At 48.6% G+C, this 16,133-nt stretch overlaps 2 protein-coding genes across 3 annotated transcripts; both read left to right on the top strand.

The window, feature by feature from the left end:
• Positions 1–328: 328 nt before the first annotated feature.
• On the top strand, positions 329–9,016 carry LOC142897741 (gap junction alpha-5 protein-like). Its single transcript, XM_076040273.1, has 2 exons — positions 329–543; positions 6,571–9,016. Exon 2 carries the CDS (start codon positions 6,660–6,662, stop codon positions 7,866–7,868), a length of 1,209 nt encoding a protein of 402 aa, XP_075896388.1. The 5' UTR covers positions 329–543; positions 6,571–6,659; the 3' UTR covers positions 7,869–9,016.
• A 980-nt stretch (positions 9,017–9,996) lies between these two features.
• On the top strand, positions 9,997–16,013 carry acp6 (acid phosphatase 6, lysophosphatidic). Of its 2 annotated transcripts, none has more exons than XM_076040270.1 (11): positions 9,997–10,164; positions 11,970–12,153; positions 12,230–12,358; positions 13,211–13,341; positions 13,431–13,510; positions 13,602–13,689; positions 13,801–13,933; positions 14,103–14,203; positions 14,304–14,387; positions 14,693–14,858; positions 14,943–16,013. In XM_076040270.1, the coding sequence occupies exons 2-11, from the start codon at positions 11,977–11,979 to the stop codon at positions 15,075–15,077; spliced, it is 1,224 nt and encodes a 407-aa protein (XP_075896385.1). In that variant the 5' UTR covers positions 9,997–10,164; positions 11,970–11,976; the 3' UTR covers positions 15,078–16,013. The 2 variants fall into 2 exon arrangements, with proteins under 2 accessions (XP_075896385.1, XP_075896387.1); XM_076040272.1 differs by lacking the exon at positions 9,997–10,164 and adding an exon at positions 10,585–10,740.
• Positions 16,014–16,133: the final 120 nt, after the last annotated feature.

Genomic DNA, 16,133 nt, shown 5'->3' with positions numbered 1-16,133 from the left:
CAGGGCTCTGAAAATACAATGTCCAACTAGTTAAAACATCCATCCGCCATGAAGCAAGCCTGGAAAACTGTCCGGAAGCGGAATTTACATTGATCCCTGCAAACAATTCCACTTCCCTTGCCGTCAAACACGGGAGGGAAGCGAAACGAGGGGAAGAAAGAAAAAGAGCAGCGGGGATGTATGAAGAAAGTGGCGAGTGTGTGTGCGTGTGTGTGTGTGTGAGAGAGGGAGGAGATGGAGGAGGAGAGACAGAAGGGAGGGCCACCCTCTCATGATGCCCCTACTTCTCTCCCCTTGCCCCCACCCTCCCCCCATCCCACCCCCCCACCTCCATGTACACCAACAGTTCGGGACGGCGAGGAGCTCAGAAGTCCCACGTCCTCCGTCACTGTGGATCAGAAGAAGATGGACGTCCCAACGCTGCACTGAAGATATCAGATATTTTTTCTACTTTCTTCCCTGACGGTTGCCCACCAGGCCATAAGGAGGAGGACTCACCCTGCCGTTGAGCCAGCAGGGTCGACAGCCCTGTGAGAGAAGCAGGTAAGTTTTTCAAAGCTCTGACTCGGGGCAGTTGAGACGAGCATCCTGCCGCTCGCTCAGCGGCGGAGACCAGGCTCCGAAAAGGAAGCGAGGGCTGTTGTTTGGGAGACGGCCGGGCCGAGGCCCCGCAGTGTGTCAGAGGCTCAGCGCTCACCCGGCCCGTCTTCCCTCGATTCCTCTCCTTTCTGCCTCCTCCGCCTCCCGCCGTCCCGCCCGCCCGCCGCTCATAACTCTCAGCAGAGACGCGCGTGTTCAAACAAAGTGCACCGCCGGAGGTCTCGAGAAGCGGCGCCACCGGCGTCGTGTGCACATCGTCAGATAGAGGAGAAGAAGGGGGTATTGTAGATTCTTTTCTTTTCTCGTGTCTTAGCGCTGCCTCGGGGGCGTCGCTGTTCAAAAAGCGTTGATTTAATGCCGCCGCGGGGGTGGAAGAGGTTGAAGCTGCGAGCCGCGATTGAAAACAGGGCTTCTACAGACCTGGAGAAAGTGGAGACAATAAACAAGCTTCTTGCTGATAGGGAAAGTCTAATGGGGGGAAAAAACTGCCACAAGACAAATAAAAATAGAAGATCATTTGAGGCGGATCAGAGGGGCACGGTGAGGCGGAGGCTCGCAGGCAGGAACACGCAAAAAAAAAATTCAGGATTTTAAGTCTGACATTTAAAATTCATGTTTTTTAAGGGAGGTTTTTTACTGAAAAGTAAATAGAGTACTTTAAAAAAACATAAATAAAATCTAAATATACAATTACAAAGTTAAACTAATATAATGTCTTATAATACAACTTATCATTAGCTCAATCTAACTTATGATGTGATGAGATTCTTATTTACTACTTTAATTTTGATTAGCAGCAGTGACAAAAAAAACAACAGCTTTGATATTTTTAAATGTGTAAGAGTTGACTAACAACTGGAGGGTCAGTGGTGTCAGGCCCAAGTCGTCGTTTCAAACTTGCGCATGTCTTAAGTTATCCTACTGGCATTTGACTGAAACTGTTGATATGATTTAAAGGGACATTTTACACAAAATCTACGCCCATTCTCTCCTCATCCAAATTTTTGACGGAGGCCGCGGCAACATTTTCTTATCTACATCGCCATTCTTTCGTTTCTTTGGCGCACAATAGAAGCCTTTTTTGGGCTGGAGGGACTCGGCCTCCTTTGGTACTCCAGTCAGGTACCAAAAGTGGTTGCGCAGATTGGAAAATGTCACCAGAGAAGTGTGCTCATGTTCGGGTGGAGGTTCAAATTTGGGGCGAACTGTCCCTTTAAAAATTAAAACGCGGCATAAATGCCAAGGCAGATTGGAGGATCACTTGCAGGCACTGACAGTTAAATAATGAGTTTGCATCAGCGCGATGTTGGTTTGGAAGCGCGCACACGCGCACACACACACACACACACACACACACACGCACGTTGCAGCTGTTTGCTCCGAGCCTCACGCAGCCAAACAATAGATCACAGCGGGGCTGTGGCTCTGCGGCTGGCACACGGGGAGCCAGGCAGCCATGTAAGGTAGCAGGCAGTTCCTCCGAGCTCCCGATTGCCATGACGGACACACGGCCAGCCGGCGGTGGCAACAGGTGACTCACACCAGCGGGCGAGCGAGAGAGAGAGAGAGAGAGAGCGGACGAGCGAGCGCCACCACCTCTCAACCTCCCGCCTCATCTCGCATCCCCGTCCACGCTGCGGGTCAAAGCCGTCCTCCTCCTCCTCGCTGCTAAACTTAAACACTCTCATCCCCGGCTGCGAAGGCCGATCGGCACGCAGACGTGCAGCTAAACAGCTGCTGCGCCGCATACTGACCCCCCCACCCCCAGAGTGTCACCGATGTCATGTGACCCGGCGGCCCTCACCCGGGGTGTAAATAGAACAGTCCCCGAGTCAAACGCATTGTTGTTTGGTGGGGCTTTTCTTCTTCTTCCCTCTCATGTCCTCCCACCGCGACTGGATCTTTGAAAGCTCACCAAGTTGTCATAATACGGCTACTGATAAAGGATTCTTGTTTGGTTTCGAGGAGTAGCCAGGAGTTCATCTTCGCTCGCTGACGTTTCGGTGTCCTCGTTTACTTTTCCCGAATGGTTTAATGGACCGCAGGCGCTGGATGTATTTACGCTATAAAATAGGATTGAAATAAAATATAATGAAATAGTGCGGCTCCTTCGTTTCCGCCTTTCTTTTTTTTTTTCTTGTACGCTAAAAATTTTATCTACTCCCTTCCGTTGCAGTAGATCACTTCAAAAGTTAAACTCTGGCCCATTTGTTGAGCGCAAAAATAGAAAATAAATAAATGAACAAATAAACGAAACTCACGCCTCAACGTACCTTCAACAACTTCTTCAACTACACTTTGGTGATATTTGAAACAAATACAACAAGTAAAGTTGGAGTGAATCGACAGAGGAGGAAAAGAAAGGAAGTTTTTCCAGGGTGGTTCCACACATGGTCATAGCCACAGACACACACACACACACACACACACACAAGTGCTGATCACTGCAAAGACGTTTAAGTCAACTGTGAGCCTGATGCATGGAAGACACACAACCCCAGCCTCACTAGCACTAGTTTGCAAATTGGCACTCATGTCACCTGCAGTCTGATTGCAGTTTGTCATAACATGTCGACATGCTTCTTTGCATGGCGCTGCACATAATGAACATAGGGCTGTTCTTCTGTGTGCAGTACGCTTTCTGTCCACTAGATGCTCCCAAACGGTTCACACCAGACCTTTAAGTCTTTCTGGTTTCAAGAGTTGTAGGCTGTTTACATGCAACAAGCGTTATTTTAGTAGATTGTGTCAGTGCAAAAATATGGTGTGATGATGTGAAGTTTTCCTTGCAACAGCCTGGAGTGTTTCTCCTGTCACTGCCCTCTAAGGCAGCACAGAGTCTGCTTGCTTCCAGCGGCCCGTAGGATTTATTTTTGTGTTGTAGGTCAGAGCAAACACGCAGCATTTAGTCTTGTTGCTCTGCAGAAAGTCACAGCAACGGCAACAGCAACAGAAGCCATGGCTCGGTGCTGACGTTGTTCAGTAGACGCCGCTTCCTTCTAAAGCTGCCTGGCTGAAGTTCAGACCCGAATGTATGTCAGCGCACCTCCGACTGAACAGTTTCACGGATCCAGTTCGGTTGAAAGTGGGAGAAAGCTTATGAACTGAGGTGCTATGTTTCCTTTTAAGCAACACGCACCTGCTTTGCGAAAAGCATTAAATGTCAGAGGTGAAGCAGCTCTTTCCCATCCTGCTTTGTGCAGCCCACGCTGAACCAAGGTTCTACCTGGTCTGTCACTTAACCAGATGACTAAATGAGAACCAAACGCACTTCCCATTTCCCAGCGCTGGCCTCCTGGCCCAGCGGACCTCTGCGCCGCATTCTGTTTGTCCTTCGGAAATCATATTGTTTGAGATTGCTTCCCCCGAGAACAGGAAGTGGCCGTCGAGGGAAGGACCCCAAACAACTCGCCAGCTGATCCCGAGTTTGCTTTGTCTGCTCCCAGCGTGACGGAAAAGCTTCCACTTCCACCACCTTTTGGAATATCTGCATCTTGGCAGAATTAGTTTTTCAAGCTCTTTTTCCCCAAAACAGACATTTATTACACTAATACAGTTTTTCATTATTAGACAGAATTTGACTTAATTGGAAGATGTGTCTTTTTAAACATACATACATTCATTAAAAAAATATGTGAAAAGAGAGATCTTTGGCTCTTTTTCCTTTTTCCTCTCTTGACTTGCTGCTCATGAAAAACAGTTCACGTATACTTAACCGTCATCATACAAAACAAGAAATATAGGCAGAAGAAGACAGGTTGCCTGAGGTCGATATGCAGTCATGTGGCATGTGGTATTTCATTAATTGGAGCAGCCTCTTATAGCTAATGATCAAGATCTTCAACAAACGGCTTATTTAGTTTTCAAATGACTCTGTTGTTGTTGTACCTTCCACAAAACAGTGAAACACCAGGGTTTGCCGCCGCGCTGTTCACCTCCTGCCATTGTTCCTCCTCCGTCTTCCAGCTCAGTGGCTGCTTAGTTGCGATCAACTTCCAGTAAAGTTCATCAGCTCCGTCTGAGGGAAGCCAGGTCATCAACTGGTTGTGGACCTGCTCCACAAAGTCGTTGTTGAAGTGGTCGCCGATCGTCGGTGACGACAACCAGCGGCAGTGACTCAGGGGGCTGAACGCTTCCTCCCCGGTCTGATTTCATGAGGTCCCACCTCTTGTTTAACAGATTGAGAAAAAAGAGAGAAGGAAAAAAAAGGCTGTGATCTCAATTATTCCCATATATATACACGCACAGACCTCACTGAGGCGCATTAGGAGAGGGGAGAGTGAGGCGGAGGTACTGATGGCCACGGTCACTCAGACCTTTGCTGTTAAACACACATAAAAGTGTGTCAGGCAGCCACTGCCGGTCCCTTTTGCATGGCGGAAACACACCTTCATGGAAATATCAGTTTGCCGATCAAACTTGGATGGAGATAAGGGTAAGATCAGCTCAACCGGCTTTCGCTTTTTAGTAACTGTATTATACTCCCCCCCCCCCCCGGCATGCTGCTAAAAACAACAGTCTGCCTTAGAACGTGACTTCAGCGGCGTGCACATGCTCCCAGCAGCGTTGCCAAGTAGGGCAGTGACTTTGGGGACGCGTGACGTATTGGAGGAACGATGTCAAGCTGTTACTTTCGGAAGGCATCAATCTCCCGTCTCTAATTGCGCCGTAAAAGCTGCCGTACGTGGCGCATATGAATGTCAGAGGTCGGCCCTTGGCGCCGCTTTCACTGCTCCTCTCAACTCCTCCGAGGCGACGGAGGGTCATTTATTGCAGCTTTAAAGCCGTCCTGTGAGCAGCCTTATAGGGTCATTCTCAGCGGAGACCTGCCAGCCCGAAGCTGCCATGTTTGGGTGCTGACCAAACTCCCACCGATGCTCGAGACACCAGACTGGTCCTGCAGCACGAGTGCACGTTTTGATATATCTTTTTTTTTTGTTTTTGTAATATTGTGCAAAATTCACTTTACACAGTGATGTGTGTATCAAACGTGTCTATAGAAAAAAAAAATACATTCTTTGACCGCTCTTTTCAGAAAGGGCATTGCCACAGGATTTCTTTTATGATGTCACAAAGGGCGCCGACACCCCCAGCCAGGGGCCGGTTGCACCATCTGAGGCTGCCGTGTTTTTTCGGTCTCCCTTCCAAACATGCAGACGATCCAACAAGGCAGCAGTTTTAGCAAGAAGCAAAAGACTTTGCAAAGCAGGTTGTAAACAGAGGGCTAAATATGCAGTTTCCTGGAGGTCTGCCATTTTCCCTCTGTCTGATTAAACCCACAAGGAAAAAAAAGACTGAAATTAAATTTCATTCTCTCCAGTAAACACAGAGAGAAATCGAAGAAATAAGTGCGATACGAGTCCTTTTTTTTATGCATGTGAAACACGCAGGACAATGAGCATGAGAGTTGCTGCTCTGAGGCAATGGGTGGAGTCTGCTGGTCCACGGGCGAGATGGGTGGGTGGGGAGATGTGTGGTGGTGGGGGAGAACGCGCGGCTCAGTCCAGGTCACGTTGTGAAAAGGACAAAGTCTGCTGGCTGCGACCGCCCCGCAGCGACATTCCGTCCAGTCCGTCACACGCAATTTGAAGAGACCGCGTGGCAGAAATGTAAACGCGCACCATCAAAAGCGCCGGGTCGTTTTTCCTTAAAAACAAAAACAAACTTTACTATTTACTTTTGCATGATTCCCAAGGCCTGCCAGCCCGTGTCAGTATGTCCTTCTAACCCCCCTCTTGCCAACCCCTCCTCCCTCTCTCTCTCACACGGGAAAAAAAATGGTCGTTCTCATGCCAGTGTCGAGTCCTCAAGCCATCCACTGACAGAGAGGCTATTTTTACGCATGTGAAGCCACATACAAAGCCCAGGTCATGTCATCGTTCTCCATCAGTCCATCTGCAGGAGGACAAAGAGAGAAGCGCAGCCGTCTGATGATGTTTCTCGTCTGTCTCCTCTTTCTCCCCCGTCCAGCTCTTCGCCAAACTTCTTCTACTTGTCCCTCACCGTCGTCTTCGGCGCTTCCGACACTTCCCGTCAGCCTCCGCCCCAGGTGAGCCGCGATGGGCGACTGGAGCCTCTTGGGGAACTTCCTGGAGGAGGTCCAGGAGCACTCCACCTCGGTGGGGAAGGTGTGGCTCACCGTGCTCTTCATCTTCCGCATCCTGGTGCTGGGCACGGCCGCCGAGTCGTCCTGGGGCGACGAGCAGAGCGACTTCCTGTGCGACACGCAGCAGCCCGGCTGCACCAACGTCTGCTACGACAGCGCCTTCCCCATCGCCCACATCCGCTACTGGGTGCTGCAGATCGTCTTCGTGTCCACGCCGTCGCTCATCTACATGGGCCACGCCATGCACACGGTGCGGCAGGAGGAGAAGCAGCGGCGGCGGCGGCGCGAGCAGGAGGAGCGCGAGGCGGCGGGCGGCAGCACCGACGGCAGGGAGGAGGACGAGGATGAGGAGCAGGAGGAGAAGGAGAAGGAGAAGGAGTACCTCCAGCAGAAGGACACCGAGCTGGTGCCGTCGGCCGAGGGCGCCAGGCGCGTGCGCCTGCGGGGGGCGCTGCTACAGACCTACGTGCTGAGCATCATGATCCGCACGGCCATGGAGGTGACCTTCGTCGTGGTGCAGTACCTCATCTACGGCGTCTTCCTCAAGGCGCTCTACCTGTGCAAGGCCTGGCCCTGCCCCAACCCCGTCAACTGCTACATGTCGCGGCCCACCGAGAAGAACGTCTTCATCGTCTTCATGCTGGCCGTGGCCGGCGTGTCGCTGCTGCTCTCCGTGCTGGAGCTCTACCACCTGGGCTGGAAGAGCGCCAGGAGGTGCATGCTGCGACGGAGGGCCAGGGGTGCCGGGGCGGCGGTCGCGCCCCCCACCTCGTCCTCCGTCGCCGCCCTGGTGGAGCCCAGCGGGCCGCACCGACCTTCCGTGTCCTGCACGCCCCCGCCGGACTTCAGCCAGTGTCTGGCGGCGCCCATGAACCCCATGAACCCCATGGCGACCATGGCCTCCATGGCGTCGCACCCCTTCAACCACCGGATGGCGCTGCAGCAGAACTCCGCCAACCTGGCCACCGAGCGGCACCACGGCTGCGACGGCCGCGAAGACGACGACGACTTCCTGCGGATGAGGTACGGCCAGGTGGCCAGCGAGCTGCCCGGCGGCTGCCTGCCGCCGCCACCGCATGCCAACTACATGAGGGACAAGCGCCGCCTGAGCAAGACCAGCGGGGGCAGCAACCGGCCGCGCCAGGACGACTTGGCGGTATAGAGTCGGCGGAGGGGAGATCAGTTTGGGTGGGCAGGCACGAAGAAGAAGAAGGAGGGGGAGGAGTCGGAGGAAGGAGCTTTGCTTCTGTGCTGAGGGCACGAGAGAACAAGACCGCAGGACTGAACCAGAAGATTTGACTTTGGGAAAGAGACAGAAACTGGGTCCTGTAGGCGTTTGTGAAAACGCTGACAACCAAACTGCAAAAAAAAAAAAAAGAACATTGAAATTTGAAAAGACATAACGGGGTAACGGGGCAACTATTGCACATTTTATGTTTTAGCGAGCAAGAACCCGAGAGGGATGAAGAGACACGTGCTCGGCCTTGTGTTGAATAAATGTGACGCGCAACTAAAACGTTTAAGTGATTGACGACGATGGGGCCGCGACTTCAACAAAACAAAACAATAAATAAATAAACAGCACAGTTTTCATTCTTACACTTCTCACTGCAAAAATGAAGCGGCTTGTTGGGCAAAAGCTGTGCAATAAACTGTGCTTCCAGGCAGTGTTTCTATGCAAAATATTTGCAGAAAGTGCCTTTAAAAGAGGGGTGAAATCTGTTTTCTATCGCCATTTGTCCAAAAGCCAAACTAAGCACTGCAGATGTGATTGCACTGAACCTGTAAGGCCACAAAACATATTCTGTGGACTCACTTTATCGTGTAGAAAGTAGCGTGAATTAATGTGTATTCTAACTTGAGCCTTTTGGGTGAAGCCATGATGAGAGAATGTCAAATGTTTCCGTTTTTTCTCTGAGAGGGATTCAGGGGGGAAAGGAACGAAAAGATCCTGCTTGATGTTGTTATGAGGACATTACGCCACTAGGTGGCAACATTGCACTTATTTTTCTCAGTTTCTATTGGAGCTAGTGTGTACAGAGTGAATTTATTCCTATTTAATGACAGTTGGTGAGTTCGATTTTTAAATCGTGATTTTATTATGTTTCAAACTTTTTATTGATTTAGTTCTATGCAAATTACTCGACAAATTTGTGTGACAGCAGTTTTGAAAGAAACACTGAATTCTTCTCAAACTTAATCCAACATTATAAATGTATCCCTATGTGCCATCATGCATTGCCTGGTTCATTATGCCAATCTACACGCAGTGAATTTCAATAATAAATAAAAAAGCAACTGCACATCCTTTTTGTGCGTCTTCAGTCAGTGGTTATTCTCTTTAAATCCATGCACTTCTTTTAATAAAGAAATGACATGTACATGTGCTTAAACAAACACGTATTTCAACCTTACAGCCACCATAACCAAATCCTTATAGTTTAATTATTATGATTTAAATTTAATAATGCAACATTAACACGTAAACACATTCAAATATTTCATAAATAATGTGTAATTAACAATATATAGATGAAGAGGGTTTTTTTTCCCTTCATATTTTTTTTTTCATATCGCATCACTATTTGTGTATTTCACCAAATAAAGAGACACCAGACTGGAGAAGATGTACAGTGTTTACACAAACAAAGACTGTCTCTCCTTCTCTGCCAGGAAGCGCAGCGCCAAGAAAAAATATCCCACTCAGTCTGACACAAGCTGTTACTGAGCTGGAAGCTGCTCTAGATGCCATTTGTTCTGTTGCCTGTACATCATCATCATCATCATCATCATCTTACCCTCAGTTCGTCATCAGCCGTACCACCATGATACACAGAGCACATCTTCACCCCAAATCTTTAAGTTGCCTGATTTAAAAATAAAGTCCGTTTATATCTGGTTTGCTGCATAAAATGTATTTTTAGAATGTAAAAATAAAACGTGTGCGAATGATTATTTCGCTTTGAAAAAGCAACTTGCACATGTCCGAAGAATAACAGAAGATTTTCTTCAACCATACGAACATTTTAAGAATAGACAACTTGAAAATAAAAATACAAGAGGGGGTGTGACTTACTTTTTGAAGTTCGAGAAGTTTCCTCGTCGTGAACGAGAAATTGGTGCTCTGTGAAATGCAGGTACAAATGCTTCCTGCAGGGGGCTGCAGCGCACACAGTTTTCACTGTAAAACAACACGTCGAAGAACAAGGTGGTAAACGCGCTGGTTGATGCTGGGAAATGTAGTTTTATCGTAGTGTCTCTCACATCTGTGTTTATCGCAGACTACCGGCTGCCGCTCTACAGTTCCCGGCCGGCATCACTTCCGCCTGTGTGGATGCTTGTCTGAACTTTCCGAATTCACAGTCCGTCCACCGTGTAAACCGCATCCATCCGAGCCTTCCAGTGGTTTTATCCTTCAACCTTGACGTTTTCATTAAGAGCGGGATTGTCCGAAGAACGTGAGTACTTTATTCCGGTTAGGAGTGCCATTCTACCCGTGTGTTAATACCTGGTTTTTTGACGCTTTGGCTGACTGTTGACAGAGGTTGAACTTCACCTTATCGCCGGTGTGTTGTGCAACCAGCTAGTTTTGAAAGAGTTCTCGCTAGCTGTGTGCCAAGCATCGTTTCCCCCCAAACGTTCCTCTTTTTGCACGGAGTCTGCGTCGAAACGAGTGAACAAAAGTATTTAGCTTACAATCCCTATCTTTTATACTGGGGCCCTCTTTCACAAGGGGGCTATGGGGAAAGATTAAAGTAGAATAAGGTGTGAGTCACCGTTTTAAATATAAAACAAGGTAGACTGCAGCAGCTTCGTCGTGTTTCGGTTTTCTCACGGCAACGGTTAGATGGTAATAACAGTCGCAAAAAATAGTCTCCAGCATCTCACTGTCTGGGGACGTTGTTTAAAACGCTGCTGCGACAATGTCATCCTGACGTCGGCCACCACCACCACCACCACCACCACCATCATCATCATCATCATCAGACTGCCCTAATAGTGACCGTTAGTCTCAGGTTATCTCTCGAAGACCGGTAAGTTCGACAATAATGGAGGCATTTCGAGTTTATACCGAGGTTTTGTTGTCGGTGATTAAATTTAGTCCGATTAACCGATTGAAACCGCCGATTGTCATTCATTGTTTAATTGGTTGGCTTGTGGATGAAATGGACACTGACGTGTCATAATATCATGCTCTATAAAAAGGTCAATAAACCCTCGGGTTGAAGACGGGGAGCGGCTTCCGCTGTCTGTCGCCTTCAAGGTGAGACGGACACCTGCCGTTCCTGCAGTGGAATTCAATACAAATACGCAGCGCGTCACAGCCAGTGCAGAAGAACCGAGTGGCAGACATCATTGAATTTGTTTAATATGATCAGGTGAAAGTATGTTTAAGTTCGCACCCTTGCCTCTGGCAGCAGCCTTTCTTTGACTCGTTCTGTCAAACTTCAATATTGGTTTTGAAGACGTTCGGATTTTAAACTTCCCATGGCTAAATTCTGCTTTTGTTTTTCCAGCTTTCATCACTATAAATGCACATTTTATGCATGGGAGAGATGTATATCCTGATATGTGTTAACTTATTTGACAATGGAATCATCAATCTTCACAGATTACATTGGGTTGTTTGGCCCTGATCTGAGGATGTTTTGCAGGAACATTTCCCCACTGACCTTGATAGTTTCAGCATGTTGCCAGGTTACTTACCTCCTCGCAGGTCTGTTTTGTCTGTGTGTGGGCTTGGTTTGAGAGGACGTGAGCACTTTGTTGTGAGCGGTTTGCGCCGCCGAAAGTTGATTACACGGGATTCGCATCACATGTGTAACTGGAGCTTGGTTGGTCCAATGCCGTGAAGGTGGAGCCCCTCCCTCACGCAAGTTTGCAGCTGAGTTACTAGGCAGAAACTCAAACACAAACAAACAGAAGTGCAAAAAAAAAAAGTCACAATATGCGTTTGTAAGGGTTAATCAGATCAGCCAAGAAGGATGAGAGTGTCAAACGTCTCTCAATGTTTGTTTGAAAGTATAATCAAGAATGTCACTTCTCGGAATGTTTATTTGAAATCATGCTAAGAACAAACTGCTTCCTCCAAAGGATGCAGCCGCCGCTCCCGCTCTGTTGTAATGCATTGACAGCTGGGCAGGCCGACCCGCCTCAAGCAATGCCAATTACTTCTGCTGTCACTGTGATGGAAGATCTTCTCGATATGAATCTTGCGCCTCAGAGTTTTGTGGAGTAATGGTCGGCCCTCTTTCCTTCACAGCGCAGCCATGAGGAAACTCTGTAGGACAGCGGGCGTCTTGGGCATGGCTTTCGGCACGCTGCTGTGGTCAAAAAAGCAGACCGCGGACTCGGACACCGCCTCCGACTACGAACTCAAGCTGGTCCAAGTCCTGTTCCGCCACGGCGCTCGCACGCCCCTCAAGTCCATACCTGACGTGATGGAAGTACGGCCTTTTCTTTCTGATTGAACCGTCTGTGCGCCGTAAACACCAAACCTGAACCTGTTTGTCTTGCCAAAAGGCCCAGTGGGTACCGAACCTCCTGGAACCTCCGGCGCACACCCACATCAACTATGTTGTAACGGATCTTGAGGGCGGGCCCAAGCCCCCGGCTCCAGTGGAGGACAGCTATCGCAAAAACACTCTGACCGTGAGTAGGTGTGTTTCATGGTGCTGGATGCAAACGTGCAAAACAATTGGAAATTGTCTTCACTGATAACTTCAAGGTGCAGTGCGTAATATTTGGCCTGATTTACAAGTTTTATATGGGTAAATGATTAATGTATAAAAAATATTAATAAAAGTGTATATCCACACAACAATAAAAGTCATTTGGTTTCCTTACCCATAAAACAGGTATTTATTAATAAGAGTATACACGGGGCAAGGGTCTTTGCTCCCAGTTAGTTGCAATATTGCGCCACCATATTTCTACTGAAGCCCGGTGTGGACAATCCAGTCCCCCTGACAGCATGTTTTGTATTTAGGGATAACGCTCGCATCCTCAAATAAACAAAAGACAAAGAAATGTATCCCGGTTTGTGTGCACAGGCCACTGTAGTTCACTGGCAAGCCCGGGAGAGGGAGGGTGAGCGGGTGTTCGCTGCAATCTAAGTTGTGACGACTTGATCTCGCTGTTTCAATAAAAATAAAAAAAAATCCAAATATTACACACTTAACAATCGATATTCAATATCTGGGAAATGACTGCCTCACGCATATTCTGTAATGCATTGACCCTGTGTTTGAACACTCTATCAACTGTTTATTTGGAAGGATGAGGTGCAATAACTGTGCGTCATTAGTGTTTCCACCCGAGGGCTCAAGGTTTTTAATCACAAAGCCGACGACATTAACGCAGGTTCATTAATTCGCTTCCACTGTTGAGTGCAGACTAAATGAAGGCTAAGTGAAGCAAACCAAGTCCCACAATCTGGACCTCTTCTGCCTTCTATTTTTGCTCTTCTTTGCTTTGAGTGAAAGCCGCTTCCGCTCATTGCAGGGCGGCACGTTCCCCGGTCAGCTGACCACGCTGGGCATGCAGCAGCTGTACGAGCTGGGCAAGAGGCTGAGGAGTAGGTACGTGGAGGAGAGCCACTTCCTCAGCCCCGCCTTCAGCCTGTCGGAGGTCTAGTAAGTCCACGGGTACAAAGTCCACCACGCTCCTCAATCGGCTGATACCAGTACTGCCGGCCTTTTACAACCCTTTATACTGTTCACAGCGTGCGCTCCACCAACATTGTCAGGACCATCGAATCTGCCAGGTGCCTGTTGGCGGGGCTCTTCCAGCAGAAACAGAACGGTAGAGTAGAAAACCCGCAGTCGAGATCAATCCGGATTTAATCTCAACTCGGGATGTTAACAATTAATCGACTATCTCTCTCCGCTTGAAGACATGGTGCCGATATTAACAGCAGAGGCCGAAGCTGAAATCCTCTACCCCAACTACCACGGATGCGAGCTGCTCAGAATCGTCGGCGGGTACGTAGGGGGGGGGGGGGAGTTCTGGACGTACAGACCCACTCCCGCTTTGCACATGTCAAACGTGGAAACCTCGCCGAATGTCAAGTGACGGCGTGTTTTCTCGCGCAGCCACCGCCTGAGAGAGTCGCACTCGTTGCCGGACATCGCCGAGGACCTGAAGAGCATCCAGAGCGAGCTGGGCATCGCTGCCGAACACCGCATCGACTTCATCCTCATCAGGGACGACCTGGTCGCCCGGGAGGTGACGTCTCGCTGTTCGCCGCCGCCACCGAGATTTAATCTTTGTAATCGCAGACGTGGAAATTTTGAACGTGTTCAATTTGAGGGACGCTTTTAAAGAAACGAGATTGCAAAACTTACAGCCGGGCTGAATTTGGAAGTTCACCGAGGGCCGTGTGTGTTGGCTGCAGGCTCACGGGCTGCCGTGCCCCCCAGAGCTGGACACCTGGAAGAGCAAAGTGAAGCAGAGAGCCGTGGAGACAATCTGCCTCCTGTACACACCGGACAAGAGGTAGAGTTTGCCGTCCGCCCCCCACCCCCTCCCCCAAACGTTCCAGTTAGGACAGACCATCACTGACTGCTTTGCTGTGTTTCCGTTGGTTTATCTCTAGTATGTCGCTCCAGCTGTGTGTGGGACCCCTCCTGCACGCCATGTTGAAGAACATCGATGAGAAACTCAGCGGCACCGCAGACAGGTTGCACATACGCACACCTTGCACAAATATGATGTCATGTCCAAGAAGACTGTTTTAACTCCCTTTAACTAAGGATGTTAAAAATTAATAGATTATCGATTAAGAATTTAATTGATTCAATTTAATTAAATTAGTTGCGATTAATTGAACTTTTTCACACAGGTAGTTAATATCCTTTTAACAGTGTAGTGGCAGGAAATTCAACAAGTTAATCGGCGCTTATCAATTAATCGTTCATCAATCAGCTAACGATTAATGAATTAATCGATCTTTCGCATCCCCGCTCCCCACATCCACAAAAACAGGAAGCTATTTTTGTACTCTTCCCACGACACAACGCTGATCCCCTGCCTGATGGCTCTGGGGGTATTCGACATGGAGTGGCCACCGTACGCTGCCGACATCACTCTGGAGCTGCACCAGCACCGTCAGACCAAAGAGGCCTGCGTCAAAGTGTCGTACCTGGGCCAGGTGCGACCACAGCGAGTCTCCGACTGGAGGAATTTTTTTCCCTCTCTTTTTTTCCAGCTTAACTTTTTGTGTATCTGTGTCTAGGATCAACTTATACCAGGCTGTAGCGGAGTCTACTGCCCCCTGGAGGAGTTCAAGCAGGTCTTGTCGGCGTACTGCCTGAGCCCGGAACTCTACAAGTCACTATGTGAAAAGACAGAGGGCCTGACGGAGCCTTAAAACTTACAACTTCCGAATGTCTCGTCCCAGTGGCCTCCTACCCTCCCTCTTTCCCCCCTCCTCCTCCAATCCTCCGTCTCACATGATCTGTTTTCACTCCATCCAGACACCATTCTTCAACTGCATACCTCATTCCTGGACTACATCGGGGGGAAAACTTTCACAGTTGATTGTCAAAAACTTGCAGACATTTTCATCATTTGTCATCTTCCAGTATACAAGGACACTCATTGTTTTTACACAGGTTCATTGTCTGACCAAGTGAAGTCCGTGTGAAATGCCCAGCGAACAGCACGTCGGCAGACACTTGGGACAAAAGGTCGGATAATTAGGGCCGGTTTTGTGTTTTTAATTCTAAGTCTGCGGTGCGTTTCTCTCTACCTTCACCACAGAAACTATGCACTTCAAAAAGTATTTTTTGTCAAAAGGTTTAGCTATTTACTGAGATGTCCGCTTTTCCAGTGTTCCTTAAACAATATTAAATCATGCATTTGTAGGGGAGCGTGTTCAACAGTGACTTCAAGTCCATCCATTGTCCATAAAATCATTTGGGGCTTAGCTGTTCTTTGGAAGAGTGGGGGGACGGGGAGGGGGCTGCAGGAATAGTGTGTTGTGTTGCACTGAATACGTGGACATCTTAATTATATATCTCAAATTTAATTCCATTCCTCAGGAGAATACTTGGTGTTAAATAATGCAATATTTATTGAACATGAATGTCATAAAGGCAGGGAGCAAATAAAACCTTCGGCATGTTTGAAAAGTGAAGTTCCTCTCTTGTGCTTCTTGGATTGTTGGCAGTAATGGCAGCATCGGTGATGTTGCGCACCCAAATAACGCACATCATACCTTCTACAGGGTTTCCTGCCCCATGGCACGCTGCTGTAAATGTCAAGGTTTGGATTGAATGCGGCATAAATAAAGATTTTGATTAAGGCCAAGTCTATCTTTATTTCACAGTAGGGGCACAGAGGAGCGATTCCTTCTGGGCCAAGTGAGGCTGTAAAACACTGATTAGACCCAGGACACTGCCTCGAAAGCATCAACATGCTTGCG

This window comes from Nelusetta ayraudi, unplaced genomic scaffold (assembly GCF_046127955.1).
Source record: "Nelusetta ayraudi isolate G7.1 ecotype Tasmania unplaced genomic scaffold, CSIRO-AGI_Nayr_v1 ptg000060l, whole genome shotgun sequence".
Lineage (NCBI taxonomy): Eukaryota > Metazoa > Chordata > Actinopteri > Tetraodontiformes > Monacanthidae > Nelusetta > Nelusetta ayraudi.
This window is presented reverse-complemented; position numbering and strand designations above follow the sequence as displayed.